At 38.3% G+C, this 15,112-nt stretch overlaps 1 protein-coding gene across 1 annotated transcript in view; it reads left to right on the forward strand.

The window, feature by feature from the left end:
* Positions 1-1,408: 1,408 nt before the first annotated feature.
* LOC144957673 (uncharacterized) overlaps positions 1,409-15,112 on the forward strand; it is a 30,340-nt gene continuing 16,636 nt past the window's right edge. The window contains exon 1 of the mRNA XM_078889019.1: positions 1,409-2,760. Within this exon, the coding sequence (XP_078745145.1) occupies positions 1,889-2,760 (872 nt within the window). The 5' untranslated portion in view covers positions 1,409-1,888. The remainder of the gene's footprint in view (positions 2,761-15,112) is intronic.

Genomic DNA, 15,112 nt, shown 5'->3' on the forward strand with positions numbered 1-15,112 from the left:
TTGAGTTTATTTTTGGGTTGGACACTCTTAAAATTTTTCATTATTGTGTAAAATTTTTTCAAAATGCTACATTTGTTTTTCCCAAATTTTCTGGTTGTGTTTTTTTTTTGTTTTTATGCCCCCAAATTCCTCTAAATTTTTAATCCAAAATATTTTCAAATTTCAGGGTGTTTGATCTTCCTTCCAACACAAATATTTCTTTGCATCATAACCCCGCAGTGCAGGGGCTGAAAACTGGCTAGGGCAAAGTGACTTCCTAAAGGCCACACAGTGCAGTGGGTATTCAAACTCATTTACCTTTCGAGTGCGGAGCAAAGACCGTACCGCTGAGCCACGTTTGCCCCTAATAGTATTTTCATTGACTTTTTTATGTGTGAGCACGGGTAGGGGATTTGTGTGTTAATTCTTATATAAAAACTATTTGTATTTGTATTCAGATTCCGACAACTTGATTTATTCCCGGAGGTCAATTGAATTGTACATTGATCTAAAGATGCAAATAAAAAGTCACTGAGGTGCAAATCAGAGAGAAAAATGATTGGGCACATCAATGATATATCAAAACAAGAGTACCAAAACCTGCAAAGAGAAGCATCAAAATTTTATGTCGCTGACAACGCAGAAAATTACCATTTGAAATCCCTAATTTTGTCCAATTTTACCACTAGGTTTCAAAAATAGTGAAAAATAGAGATTTTTCATGAAAAATTGTAAAATTTGCGGTAAATTGCGGAAACGTGCGAAATTTGCAGCTCCAAAAAACGCGATGACAGATTGAGCTCCAGGACTGACCACTCTTTGATGTTGTCTTGCCAGAGTTTTTTAAGATAGCTGAGACAGCATTGTTGTCATAACGGCCTGCATTTCAGTATCAGTTGCGTGGTCTAAATAGCTGACATTGAAATTTTTCATAGACATCGTTGGTGGATGCATTGAGACATTTTTTTTGTCTCTTGCATACATTTGCCATGGTATGCTTCCATATAAAAGGACTTATAATTTATCACTTTAAAGATGTTGAGTTTAGTTTTAGTTGGACACTCTTCAATTTCATTATTGTGTATAATTTTCAAAATGCTACATTTGCTTTTCCATTTCTGGTTGTGATTTTTTTTGCTTATGCCACCAATTCCTCTGAATTTACATCCAAAATATGTCAAATCTTCAGGGTGTTTGATCTTCTCTTCCAACACAAATATTTCTTTGCATCATAACGCCGCAGTGCAGTGCTGCAAACTGAGCTAGGGCGAAGTGACTTCCTCAAGGCCACACAGTGCAGTGGGTATTCGAACTCAGTACCTTTCGAGTGCGGAGCAAAGACCGTACCGCTGAGCCACGCTGCCCCTAATAGTATTTTCATTGACTTTTTTATGTGTGAGCACAGTATGGATTCTGTGTGCTGTATCAATTCATTATCTATTTTACAGATGTCAACAGTGATAACGATTGTGACCAATCTTTTGATGATGGACTCCATGAAGACATCCAAATCGAAATCGACGTAGATGAAACTACAGACAGTTGTGTGGAATGGCAAGAGCCTGGCACTGATTTCCAGAACATTCATGATACAACCTTGGAACATATTTCCACAAATCACAATAGACCAGATCAAAGATTTGATTTTGGTGAAATAGAGGAGGCTCAAGTTGATACAGAATCCCAAAATTCGCAAAATCACACTAGAATTTATTCTGGAGAATGGACATATAAATGTCTGACCTGTGAAAAATCATTTACCTGGAATAAAGCTTTACAAAAACACTTTAGAACTCATACAGGAGAAAAGAAACATAAAAATAAATGTGAGGTTTGTGGAAAGGCATTTACCACGTATACCCATTTTCAAGATCACATCAGGAGTCATGCACAATTAAAATTTAAGTGTATGACTTGTGGACAGGCATTAACCAAGACTATAATTCTACAACGACATATCAGCGTTCAATCAGGTGAAAAGCCGTTTAAATCTGTTACCTGTGGAAAGGCAGTCACCCCGGAAAAAGGTTTACATGGACACATGAAAACTCGTACAGGGAAAAGGCCGTATAAATGTGAGACTTGTGGAAGGGCATTTGCTGAGAAGAGATCTTTACAAGGTCACATCAGAACTCATACGGGAGAAAGGCCGTATAAATGTGAGACTTGTGGAAGGGCATTTGCTGAGAAGAGATCTTTACAAGGTCACATCAGAACTCATCCAGGAGAAAGGCCGTATAAATGTGAGACTTGTGGAAGGGGATTTGCTGAGAAGAGATCTTTACAAGGTCACATCAGAACTCATACGGGAGAAAGGCCGTATAAATGTGAGACTTGTGGAAAGGGATTTACTCTGAACGGATCTTTTCTAAGGCATATCAAAATTCATGAGCAAGGAAAAATATTTACTTGTCTGACCTGTAGAAAGTCATTTATCACGACTACAGCTTTACAACGACACATCAAAATGCATAATGGAGAAAAACCATTTGACTGTGTGACTTGTGGAAAGGCATTCAAAAGTTATATAACTTTACAAGAACACATCAACACTCATACGGGAGAAAAACCGTATAAATGTGTGACTTGTGCAAAGGCCTTTAATCACCGGTCAACTTGGATAACACACATGAAAACTCATAGCGGAGAAAGACCATACACATGTGTGGAATGTGGAAAGGCATATTGTAGTAATAAAAGTTTACGACGACACATCAGAATTCGACACATCAGAATTCAACATTATTGCTCTCAACCAGCACAAAGTGTTCTCATCCTCAAGTAAGACTGGAGCGGTCGGGGTGGGTTTGGTAGGAAGGGGGAATTGAGTTGGGGAGGAAAGGGGCAACAGAGATGAGTGAGGCATTGTGAATTAGTGTGGGTAAGGGTTGGAGGGGAGGGAGGGACAGTTGGTGGCCAAGTGGAGAGGGTTTCAGCGGAGATGTGCGAGGGGTGTTGAATATGTAGATACAAGAGAGCACATTGAGTAGCAGTGGTAATGGGAATCTTGTTTGGTTATCGATTTTTTTTCTTAGGTTTTTCAGCAATTTCTTTTCGGCTTAAAGACAGTTTGAGCATAGTGGCTTTCGGTTTATCGATTCGTTATTAACAGAAATAAAGAGGAAAAAATTACAGTGCAACCTCTGGATAATGAGACCCCTGCAACCTGTGGATAATGAGACCCCTGCAACCTCTGGATAATGAGACCCCTGCAACCTCTGGGTAATGAGACCCCTGCAACCTCTGGATAATGAGACCCCTGCAACCGCTGGATAATGAGACCACTGCAACCTCTGGATAATGAGACCCCTACAACCTCTGGATAATGAGACCCCTGCAACCTCTAAGTAATGAGACCCCTGCAACCTCTGGATAATGAGACCCCTGCAACTTCTGGATAACGAGACCCCTGCAACCTCTGGATAATGAGACCACTACAACCTCTGGATAATGAGACCCCTGCAACCTCTGGATAATGAGACCCCTACAACCTCTGGATAATCAGACCCCTACAACCTCTGGATAATGAGACCCCTACAACCTCTGGATAATGAGACCACTACAACCTCCGGATAATGAGACCCCTGCAACCTCTGGATAATGAGACCCCTACAACCTCTGGATAATGAGACCCCTACAACCTCTGGATAATGAGACCCCTACAACCTCTGGATAATGAGACCCCTGCAACCTCTGGATAATGAGACCCCTACAACCTCTGGATAATGAGACCCCTACAACCTCTGGATAATGAGACCCCTACAACCTCTGGATAATGAGACCCCTACAACCTCTGGATAATGAGACCCCTACAACCTCTGGATAATGAGACCACTACAACCTCCGGATAATGAGACCCCTGCAACCTCTGGATAATGAGACCCCTACAACCTCTGGATAATGAGACCCCCCCCCCCCCCTGAATAACGAAAACTCCTGAACACGGCAACTAGTCCTCCTCTTTACTCCATAACACTTAGATTTCCTTTGATATGACCACGCCAGCACCGTGCATCCACCATCCAGCATTCCATCTGTTCACGGTCAATTAACCTTACCGTGCACATGGTCCATACAGATGGTCAAGGGAGGCTACTCTCCCTGTTCTAGTCTGTGTTCCTCTTATACCAGGTTTCAAAATCAGTTATAATTCAAATTTGAACGAATGAACAATATTTAATTTCCCATCAGTATACAGAATAATGTTTAAGCTATTTCTTGATATCTTTTTCATTTCTCTCAGTTAAATGACTAGGATGCTGTGATCTGTCAGATTCAGAAGAGTATTTCTTGAGTGAATTTTTTATGTGACTTACGTCATTGCGTTTTAATTAAATTGTGCACTTTGAAATGCAATTTAATCATTCTCTTTAGAAAGATGAAAGTTTCCTCTCCAATTTACACATAAATTTGAAATGACTAATAATCACATTTCCCTAAAAAAAAATTTTTTCTTCTTTCATAATAAAATCAATACGTCTCTCTTAGCAATATATTTTAGGATTATAATTATTTATTCACATTCTGTTTTGTTTTTTGGGGTTTTTTTTTGTTTACTTTGTCATTGTGTTGTGCTTATTTTGTTGTTTATGTTTATTTATTTACTTATTTAATTTGCCTTTTTTTAAGGACCAGATATTTTAGGATGATGGAACATTCAGAAATAGACCATAATGATAAACTGATAAACTTAATAAGCTGTGCAGATTGTGCTCTGGCACACGGAAAACCCATGACTTCTGATGATATGAAAGAGGCGGAGGGGGCGGTGGTGGCATACATGCACAGTTACAGACACATATCCCATACACATTCACCCCAAACACCACATACTAGAGTCACATTGCATTCCATGGATTGATAGGCATAGTTTTGGAATAGGCTTTCATGGGGAGCAGGGGGGGGGGGTAGTTGCATTCCACTATTGCAAAGATAGAAAAACGGTCATCATGTTTAAGGTCAGAGAGTAGGAAATTTGCTTGCATCATGGTAACGTCTTTATTACAGACAGATCCAGAGCCAAAGTTTTACAATCTAAGTAAAAGAAATCCTTCCATAACCATTTCCTCCTCACACAGAAATCTGATGTTGCTATGCCATTGTTAATAAACAGAACAATTTATATCAATTGTAGATTTGGACACTTACACAAAATTCCTAGATTGTATCTGTCATTCTTCTGTCCAGTACTGAATTTATCAAGACCACATAATATCTGGTTTTTCTCTCACCAACTCAAGTATTCTTGATAAACATCTATGACAACCGTCAAACTCACTCAATGCACAGACAACATAAACACACAATATTAATAATATACTACCATATATCCATATACACAACTATTACAAGGTTATCTTAGAGGCAAACCACCAAAACTGTCAAGTATTTCCTCATGTTATAAGACTAGGACAGCTAGCTTGGAAAAAGTGTTACTGTCATGGACAGCTGTGATAGTTTCATTTGTCTAGCAGGCAGAAAAAGGGTTGGTTGACTATATACTTTATCTATCTGTCTAAAGTCATATCAAAACTCAAGTGAATGTTAGGTGAATTAACTGGACTATGAATTTTTTTGTCAAACAATTTATATTTAGTACAATTTACAATATATCCCATTTTAAGAAGTGAAAATATGATGTTATCTTGCCTCTAGAAGTATGAAAATTGTTGTGTGCCTAGTCAATCTTATTGTAAATATATTTTCGATGATAAATATGTAAAATTCGTCTCATATATATAATTATTGCATGGTTTTTGATGACAAAAATGCAATCATCATACAACAGAAATAAGTTGTTATCCAGGTAAAATTTTACTGCTCTGATAATCATTGACCGTGACGTGACCTGAAGAGGCGCGTGCAAGCAACTCTGCTGTAGGTATACTAAGTTATCAGGCTTAGTTGCCGTGTGAATACTGACATTGACCTCTGGTCCCAATTGTTTTTTTTTTTTGTTTTTTTGCTATAAAAAAACTCTGAAATGTCAACATACAGTTTAGTAAAACCTCTGGGTGGTGACATCTTTAGAACAATAATCGGCAGTTGACGCCAATGCTTGATACCGGACAATCGTCATCTCGTACTCTTAACCAATAAAACCGCCTTTCCTCCCCCCTCCCATTGAGATAGCTTTGTTACTGACCAATGAGAACACATGTTTACTACAGTGTGCGAAATCAGCGCTTATTCATACGGAACCACAGCAAAAGTTTAGCAGTGGATAGAACACACAAGGGTCCATTAACGTTCCATGTTGGCTACCTGTCTGAGGTCTGTAAAGGTTAACTGATGTCAGACTATGTTGTGTCCAATGGATGGAAATTATGGATATTTATGGTCTTATAATAAGTTGGAATATCGGGTAAAACAATAACAGCCTCTTTACTTTATTGTATTTTCATTTGAAAAATCAGTTGTTTCTCTAAACATCAGTCCAAATTCGATCTTATTGTGGTTAATATCTAGTTTTATTTTTATTTATTTATTATTATTATTTTTATTATTATTATTATTATTATTATTATTATTATTATTATTATTATTATTATTATTATTATTAGTATTATTATTATTATTATTATTATTATTTTTATTATTATTATTATTATTATTATTATTATTATTATTATTATTATTATTATTATTTTAACCAAAACTTCTTCTTCTTCTTCTTCTAGGTTCCATGCCTGGTCCAGGCTTCGGATACTGCATGAATTATCTCTCTCCATTCCTCCCTGTCTCTTGCCTTTTCAAACAGCTCTTGGATTGTTAGGCTGGTGAAGCCCTTCAGTTGGTCTATGAGTGTTTTTCTTTGTCTCCCCCGGGCGCGTTTACCAGGTATTTTTCCACAACTTGCCAGGTATTCATTCTTATCTTTCCTTACTATGTGTCCGAAAAAGGATAGTTGTCGATCCACTATTAAGGGCATTAGTTTCCTTTGTTGGTATGTTTGTTTTAGCACTTCTTCGTTCGTTTTGTGTGCAGTATACGATATTCTCTGCATCCTTCTCAAGCACCACATTTCAAAAGCTTCAATGTTCTTTTGTGTTTCTGCATTTGTAGTCCAGCTTTCGCATCCGTATAACAAGATTGGCCACACGTAGCACTTCAAGACTCGGAATCTAATCCCGAACGACATCTGTTTGTTTTTCAAAATGTTTCCCAGGTCCATGAAGGCCTGTTTGGCTTGAGTTATTCTTGCTCGTATGTCTCGGTTACATCTTCCATCTGTTGTCACTATTGAACCTAGGTATTTAAAACTTTCTACGTTGGTAAGTTGCTCGCCGTGAATCGTTATATTGCAGGTGTTGTTGTTTTCTGGGTTTTTCTGTATTACCATGCATTCCGTTTTGGTGATATTCACTTCCATTCCCTTGGCTTCACTATCTACTACCACTTTGTCAACAATCTTTTGAAGTTGGATTTCTGATGTTGCAATGAGTACCGTATCGTCTGCGTATCTTATATTATTTATGTTGTGACCTCCCACTTTTATTCCCTCCATATTATTTATGCCCCTCATGATTGTTTCTTGGTATAGATTAAACAGATCTGGTGAGGCAACACACCCTTGACGGACTCCTTTCTTAATAGGAATGGAATTTCCTGTAGAGTTTCCGATTTTGATAGATGCCTGCTGGGTGTAGTATAATGTTTGCATGAGTCTGAGGTCTTTCTCATCAGCGCCAATGGAGTGCAGTTGTTTTAGTATTTCTTCGTGGCGTACTCTATCAAAAGCTTTTTTGTAGTCGACAAAACAGAGGTATAGTGGGGTCTGAACCTGTATAGCTCTTTCACTTAAAACACGGAGGAGGTATATTGCGTTCCTTGTCCCTCTGTCAGGTTGGAATCCATATTGTTCTTCTGCGATTTCGGGGTTAATCTTATTCCTTAGCCTGTTGATAATTATACGCAACAGTATTTTGTTGATGTGGCTTATTAAACTTATAGTTCTAAAATTTTCGCATCTGACTGCACCTGCTTTCTTTGGTATTGCTATGAAAATAGAGTTACAGAGATCTTCTGGAATTTTCCCAGTATTGTATATATTGTTGAATAATATGTGAAGTTCATCAATTGCTAGATCTCCTAGGCTTTTTAATACCTCTACAGATATTTCATCAGGGCCTGTTGCTTTACCATCCCTCATTCGTTCCATGGCATGTTCAATTTCACTTTTGGTGATGTTTGGTCCGCTTAATGGTTCTTTGAATTTCAGTGGTGGTTCATTTCTATTTGGATCATTGTACAGTTCGCCTATGTATTCTACCCATCGGCTTTCTATATGTTGTTCTTCAAATAGCAGTTCCCCTTGTTTGTTTTGGATACAACTTCCTGCTGCTTTGCTTTTCCTTTTCCCTGATAGTTCTTTTATTCTTTGGTGAGCTTGTTGGGGGTTGGGTTTGTATTCTCTTTCGATTTCGCAGCATTTCCAGTCTAGATAGTTCTCGTGTGCCTCGATGCATTTGGATTTAATGTGGTTGTTCAATGTTTGGTATTCTGCAGACCCTCTGTTGCATTTTCGTCTTTCTTCAAATAGGTTTAGAATTTCATTTGTCATCCATTCCTTTTTGCTGTTTATTTGAGCTATTGGTAAATGCTTTTCTGCAGTTGCTTTGACACACTTTTGGAATATATCAAATTGTTTTTCACATTTTTCATTATCAGGTTCACTTTGGCTTTGTATCATGAGTGCATTTTCAAATTCTTCTCTCATTTTTGTTTGTATGCCATTGTCTTTGCATAACCTGTAATCCCTCTTTATTCTACCAGCTGTTCTCTGAATAGCTTTAAACTTTATCCTTATTGTACAAACAACTGGGACATGGTCACTGTCTACATCGGCGCCTGGGTAGGTTTTGCAATTTAATATGCCATTTCTGAATCTTGATGATACTGCTATAAAGTCTATCTGGTTCCTTGCTCTGTCCCCTGGTGATTGCCATGTCCAGGTTCTTCTTGGGTGTTGTTGAAACCAGGTGTTTGAAATCATTAATTTATTTGTTCTACACCAATCTGCCCAGATGTTTCCTCGTTCATTTCTGTCTCCGAGTCCATGTGGTCCGATTATGTCACCATCTCTGCCTCTGCCAATCTTAGCATTTAGGTCCCCCATTACCATAAGGACTTCTTGTGATTTACACATTCGTTTTGCTTTGTCTAGTGAATGGTAAAACTCTGTCATATCTGCATCTGTCGCCTCTTCTGTTGGTGCATAAACTTGAATAATATTGGTGTCAACTACAGGTCCTCTTAGCTTAACCAGCAAAACTCTGTCTGAGATTGCTACGTGCCCTTTGTAAAATTTGGTTGATTTTTGGTCTAAGATCATCCCTACTCCATTTTGGAAAGAGGTTCCACCACTCCATATGATCTTATATGTCATGTTGTTTTCTTGTTTTGACATGGTTCCCTGCTCTTTCCATCTCATCTCTGCCAGGCCAAGAATATTTATTTGGAGCCGTTTCATTTCTTTCAGAATGTTGTTTAGTTTTCCTTTTTGGGCACAGGTCCTGACATTCCATGTCCCAATTTTGGTTTTGTCACATTTGTTAAATTTATTTCGCCTAGTAACTGGCTGACGGTTCGGTGTGACCTGACGAACATCACGCTCCCAACCGAGCGAGGCAGCAGTCTTCCGTGAAAACATGCTCCCCTTTACGCTGTCACCGTTTAACTTTTTGGACTTATTCATGCAGTTAACTCGGCAAAGTTACAAGAATGGTTTGCCATTGCCTATTCTTGTCGCCCTCTGCAGTTGGCCAGCTTGACCTGTTACCGTTCGACACCACGAGGAGGTTGCAGTAGGGCTTGATGATGATCTATCTTTGCAGACTTGGCATCATCCATTTGTCGAACAACCAAAACTAGAGGTGCCTAAATGAGCCAGTAAAATGGAGAGAAAAACAATATAGTGAGTAGATGTGACTCATATATAAGGGACTCATATATATTTTGTGTTGTTCCCTTATATATGAGTCACATCGACTCACTTTCTTTTTTTTTCTCTCCATTATTGTTTTAACATCACAAGATGTAGATCTTCTAATTTTTGAGTGCTTGTCAACTTTTGTGCACTTAAATTTTAAATAAAAATTTTGGTTTTCAAAACTCATCGGTATGGATTTGTGGTGCTTGTGGTATGACACTCGCTTTCGGATCAGAAGGTTCTGGGTTCGAGCCTCTCTCGGCGTATAGTTGAGTCTTTGGATAAGGCTCTTTACTCACATTCTCTCACTGTACTCGGGTGTGAAATGAGTTCCTGGCCGTTAACAGCGTTGTCTCTGTCCGAAAAAAAAATTGTAATATTGCCTAACAGGTGTCATATCCCGTCCTACACGCTAAATGTTGCTGTTGGCCAGGGACCCCTTGTAAAGCGCTTTGAGCACGTTAAGTAGATATTGCGCTATATAAAAGCTCAATTATGGATTTGATTTTAATTAAAATAAAAACTAGATATATATGCATTACTGTCCTTGTGCACTACTATCATATTGGCACTTGATTTTTAGTTTCGTTGAATGGGGTTCAAACGCCAAAACAATGGCAATATAGAGAATGAGATTAGCGGAAGAGTAGCGTCCCTTGATTTGACGATAGTCTGTGACGTCACCGGCGGAAAAGGTATTAGAGAGAGAACGTCGTGTTGGTTGTGCGCATTTGTCTCTCGTCCTCATTCCCTATACACTGGAGAGTAAAAGCGTAACTGGCACTGGTACAGCCTTTGTAAATATGAGAAATATACTTTCTAATGTTGTTCAGACGTGTCATTTCTCAGGCTCTGGTCCGTGCATCCCACTTTTACATATTCCCGGGTCTCACCACACGCCCCTTTTCCGCCATCTTGAAAACCAGGAATAACGACACCCCTGGATAACGACATAATTGTCTGTCAATCTCATCTGACCTCAGACAGGTAGCTAACACTAACATGGACGGTTAATGGACTGATGAGAGTACCACCCACTGATAAACTTCTTTTGCTGTGATTAAGGGATGATTCCACACAGTGTAGTAAACTTGTTCTGATTTGTCAGAAACAAAGCAAGCAATCTCATTGAGAGGAAAAGGCGTTCAGAGTACGAGATGACGATGTTTGGGTATCAAGCGTTGACATCAACTACCAATTATTGTTATAATGATGTCGCGAAACAGGGGTTTTACTAAAAATGTATGCCGCTATTTTAAGGTTTTGATTACTAATAACGCATAGCAAAAAATTCGGGTTCAGAGGTCAATGGCGCAATCCAGGGGGGTTTAGTTATCCAGAGGTTGCACTGTACATTTTGATTTCTTGTCTGTTTAGTAGTCTTTTCAGTTTACACACTGTTGGTCTAACCAGTTTTTACTGAATTATTTTGTCTGTGATAAAATACACTTTTACCTAACTTATAGCTTGTATTATCAAAGTCACCATGATTCATAGAGGATACAAAAATAAGGATGAACTGAGATAATGATTTTAGGTGAGTGAGAGTAATAATTGTATTTTCTACTGAAGAGAAAGCAAAGCATGCCTCATATTATAGATATATTTATTTATTTATTTTATTATTTTTTTACCGGTAAGGTAAGGTATTGGTAATAAAAAGATGACGTAATGACTGTTTTAATTTTAAGCAAATCATTGTTATAATTACTCGTCGAATTTTAAAAAATAAATTGAAAAGCTGTAATAAGAAATGACAGTTGCTTGTTATTGTTGTCATGGGAAGTACAATTTCGAGAGAGTAACAAGGATACTCAAAATGATGCATAGAAATATTACAAGTATATATCAAACATAGTAATAAAAGGCTTCGGAATTATAATTTAGGTAATCTCAATTTTTATTCTCCCATTACGATGTGTTTGAACATTTCTAGTTTTGCTCTTGTAGTCTGGGTGGGGATCCTGACCTCCCACAGTGGGCAGGGAGGTACATGCTGTGACTTCTATCCCCCCATACCCGTTTTCCAATTGTTTCCTGTCGTCTTGGAATGAGATTACTTAGTTTTGTCCTGACCCTGGCCGAAGTTCATTGGCTGAGAGGGAAACAGTCGAATGTATAGTTTTAGTTTGGGAGATGATATTTTTTTCCTTGTAAATCATCTTTCTGTTATGCATTGTATTATGTTTAGTTTACATACTATATTATATTATTTGTACACATTTGAGTGTATTCCTCTTAGTCCTCTTAGTTGGGACCTGTGCTTGTGTCTGGATGAGACTTTGAGGTGATCTCAAACTAAGTACTTTGACGGTGTGCTCTTGGAATCTACATCTGTTCCCTATTTGAACCAATTCCCCTTTGTCTTACCCTTTCTTTTGTACTTTAATTGTAATTCTGGAACTTTTTACTATCCCATTTTCTTCCTTTTTACTGGCGCTGATATGACCATAATGTGTTGCAAGCGCCGTAAAACTCTTAAAAACAAAACAAAAACAGCTCTTGTAGTAACAGGTTTAGTAACTAAATCTGCCCAGTTTTGGTCTTTAGGCACATTGGATATCAACTGTCCCATTCTGAACTTCATTCCCCATGATAAAATGAAATTTTATGTCCTGAAACAAGTCGACGATAACCCATACCTTGGCATCACCTTCTCAAAGTACTTGAAATGGGGGAAACACACAAAATAACCCAAAAGGCAAGCTGTACCCTCGCGTTTCTCCGCCGAAATCTTAGCCACGCCCCAACGTCATGCAAACAAAACGCCTACCTCGCACTTGTGAGATCACAATTGGAATACGGAGCAGTTACCTGGGACCCCTACCTGAAAGAGGATATTCAAAAACTTGAGAGAGTCCTGAGACAAGGCGCCCGGTTCATAACTGGGAACTATAATAATCCTACAGACAAGAACACAAAACTACAGAAATTCTTTCTTCATTAGAATCTCGGAGTAGAATGGGCTGGATGCACTGGTCATCATGGCACCACACCTAAACGATTTCAAGGCCCGACTTACATGGGCCCGCGCCCAATGAGGACGCCGCTGAAATACAACCAGACCATTGGTTTCTTCAGCGCCAACCATACAGATACAGATATGTCAGTATGTTTACATCTTTGATCTTGCACTGGATTTTTGCCAAGTGTGATTGTCCCCCTATTATCTCCCATCAATCAAATTAAACTGGAGAGAAATGTGCAACACTGGGTGGGGGTTCCAGACCTCCCATAGTGGGCAGGGAGGTACTTACTGTCTTCTATACCCCTATTATCTGTTTTCCAACTAGCTAAACTACTAGCTTTCTGTCTTTGTCTTGGAATGAGATTACTTGGTTTTGTCCTGGCCCTGACCGGATACCCTTGGTGAGAGGGAAACAGTCAAATGTATAGTTAGTTTTGAGAGATGATATTTGTTTCCTTGTAAATCATATCTCTGTTATGTAATGTATTATGTTTTGTTTACATATTATATATGATTTTGTAAACATTTGAGTGTATTCCTCTTAGTTGGGACCTGTATTTGTGACTGGATAAGACTTTTAAGTGATCTCAAACTAAGAACTTCGATAGTGTGCTCTTGGAATCTACGTCTGTTCCCTATTTGATCCAATTCTCCTTTGGCCATTTTGTTAATTTCTCCTGTTGAGTACATTGGGGAGGGTTGCTGCATGCGATTGCCTGCCTTTGCCAGTTGGTCAGCGATCTGATTTCCAAGTATCCCACAGTGTCCTGGAATCCACTGCAGTACAATGTTGGTAAACTTGCTTAGCTTCATGAGGTCTTCCACCAAGGCGTCTATATCATCCGCAAAGGACATCATTATATCCTCCAGAATTTTGATTTAGACATTTATATTGACATGACATTTTTTCAAAAGATTTTCCTCCTTTATTTTTCAATTACATTGATTTTTTTTTGTTTTATTTGTTAACAAAAATTTGATTCAATTTTCGAATCAACAGATTATTATTAGTTCTTATCTTTTAAAGGAATCTCAGGTATTTAAATTTAACACACAAAACATTTGGTTTCATTGTAGTTAATTATCCTTGTTTCTTACTTCAGTTTCGTTTCATTTGTTGTAATAAATAATAAATGAATAAACAAATTTAAAAGGTAAAAAGACCCCCCCCCCCCCCCCCCAAAAAAAAAAAAAATTAATAATTTTGTTTAAATTTCCCGCGGGTACCTGGGTAATCGGACTACTACCCGGGTATTACCCGTGTAGTGATTGGGACGGGTATTCCAACTACTGGTGTTTTCCGTCCATTGATGTGTGTGATAGCTTGAACGCTTTCTTATCTCATTTCTTAGTATCTACAATATATCGCATAGTTCGCATTTTACTAATTTATACGGTTTTTTTTTTGTTTTTGCTTGTTTGTTTTGGTTTGTTTTTTGGTTTGTTTTTTTATTTTTTTTTATTTTTGTTGTTTTTTTTTTTTTTTGTGTGTGTGTTTTCTTTTGTTGTTTTGTTTTTGTTTTTTTTTTTGGGTTTTTTTTGTTTTTTGTTGTTGTTGCTTTGTTGTTGGTTTTTGTTGGTTTTTTTTTTTTTTTTTGGGGGGGGGGGGGGGGGGGGGTGGTTTTGTTTTGTTTTGTTTGTTGGGGTTTGTTTGTTTTGGTGGGGGGGGGGGGAGGGGCATGGATTGGGATAGAAAGGCAAGTGAGAGGAGACCATAGATTCAAGACTCACTTTAACTATCACTATCATCATCAACATCATCATCATCGTCTTTATCCTCTTCATCACCATACATGCAACATGACCTCAAGACGTCCCGTCTGGACTCAACATAAATATACTGTACTGCGATTGAAACCACCTTTTTTTTATTTATTTATTTTTTTGAATGGTGGACGCGTCGAATATAAAGCGTCCCTCTCGTGGCCAGGCGGAGTTGCCGTATCAGTAGGGTCGTGAGTTCGAACCCTCAGCGCCTCAAGCTTATCCTTTATTATCTTCTGCCACTTTTCCTCTGACTTTCATAACCGTTATATTTTGATGAATAAGGCCGCGTGTCCATTATCACAGAAACGACCAGTAAACGACCCGTCTTTTTGTGTGGTAGGCAACATCTGGTCGGGTAGTTTTCAGAAGCCGTGAGAACACGTTTGATGGCCGACAATGTTAGTAGTAGTAGTAGTAGTAGTAGTAGTAGTAGTAGTAGTAGTAGTAGTAGTAGTAGTAGTAGTAGT

Source organism: Berghia stephanieae, chromosome 12 (genome assembly GCF_034508935.2).
Source record: "Berghia stephanieae isolate SIO BIC M18660-M18661 chromosome 12, UCSD_Bste_1.3, whole genome shotgun sequence".
NCBI lineage: Eukaryota > Metazoa > Mollusca > Gastropoda > Nudibranchia > Aeolidiidae > Berghia > Berghia stephanieae.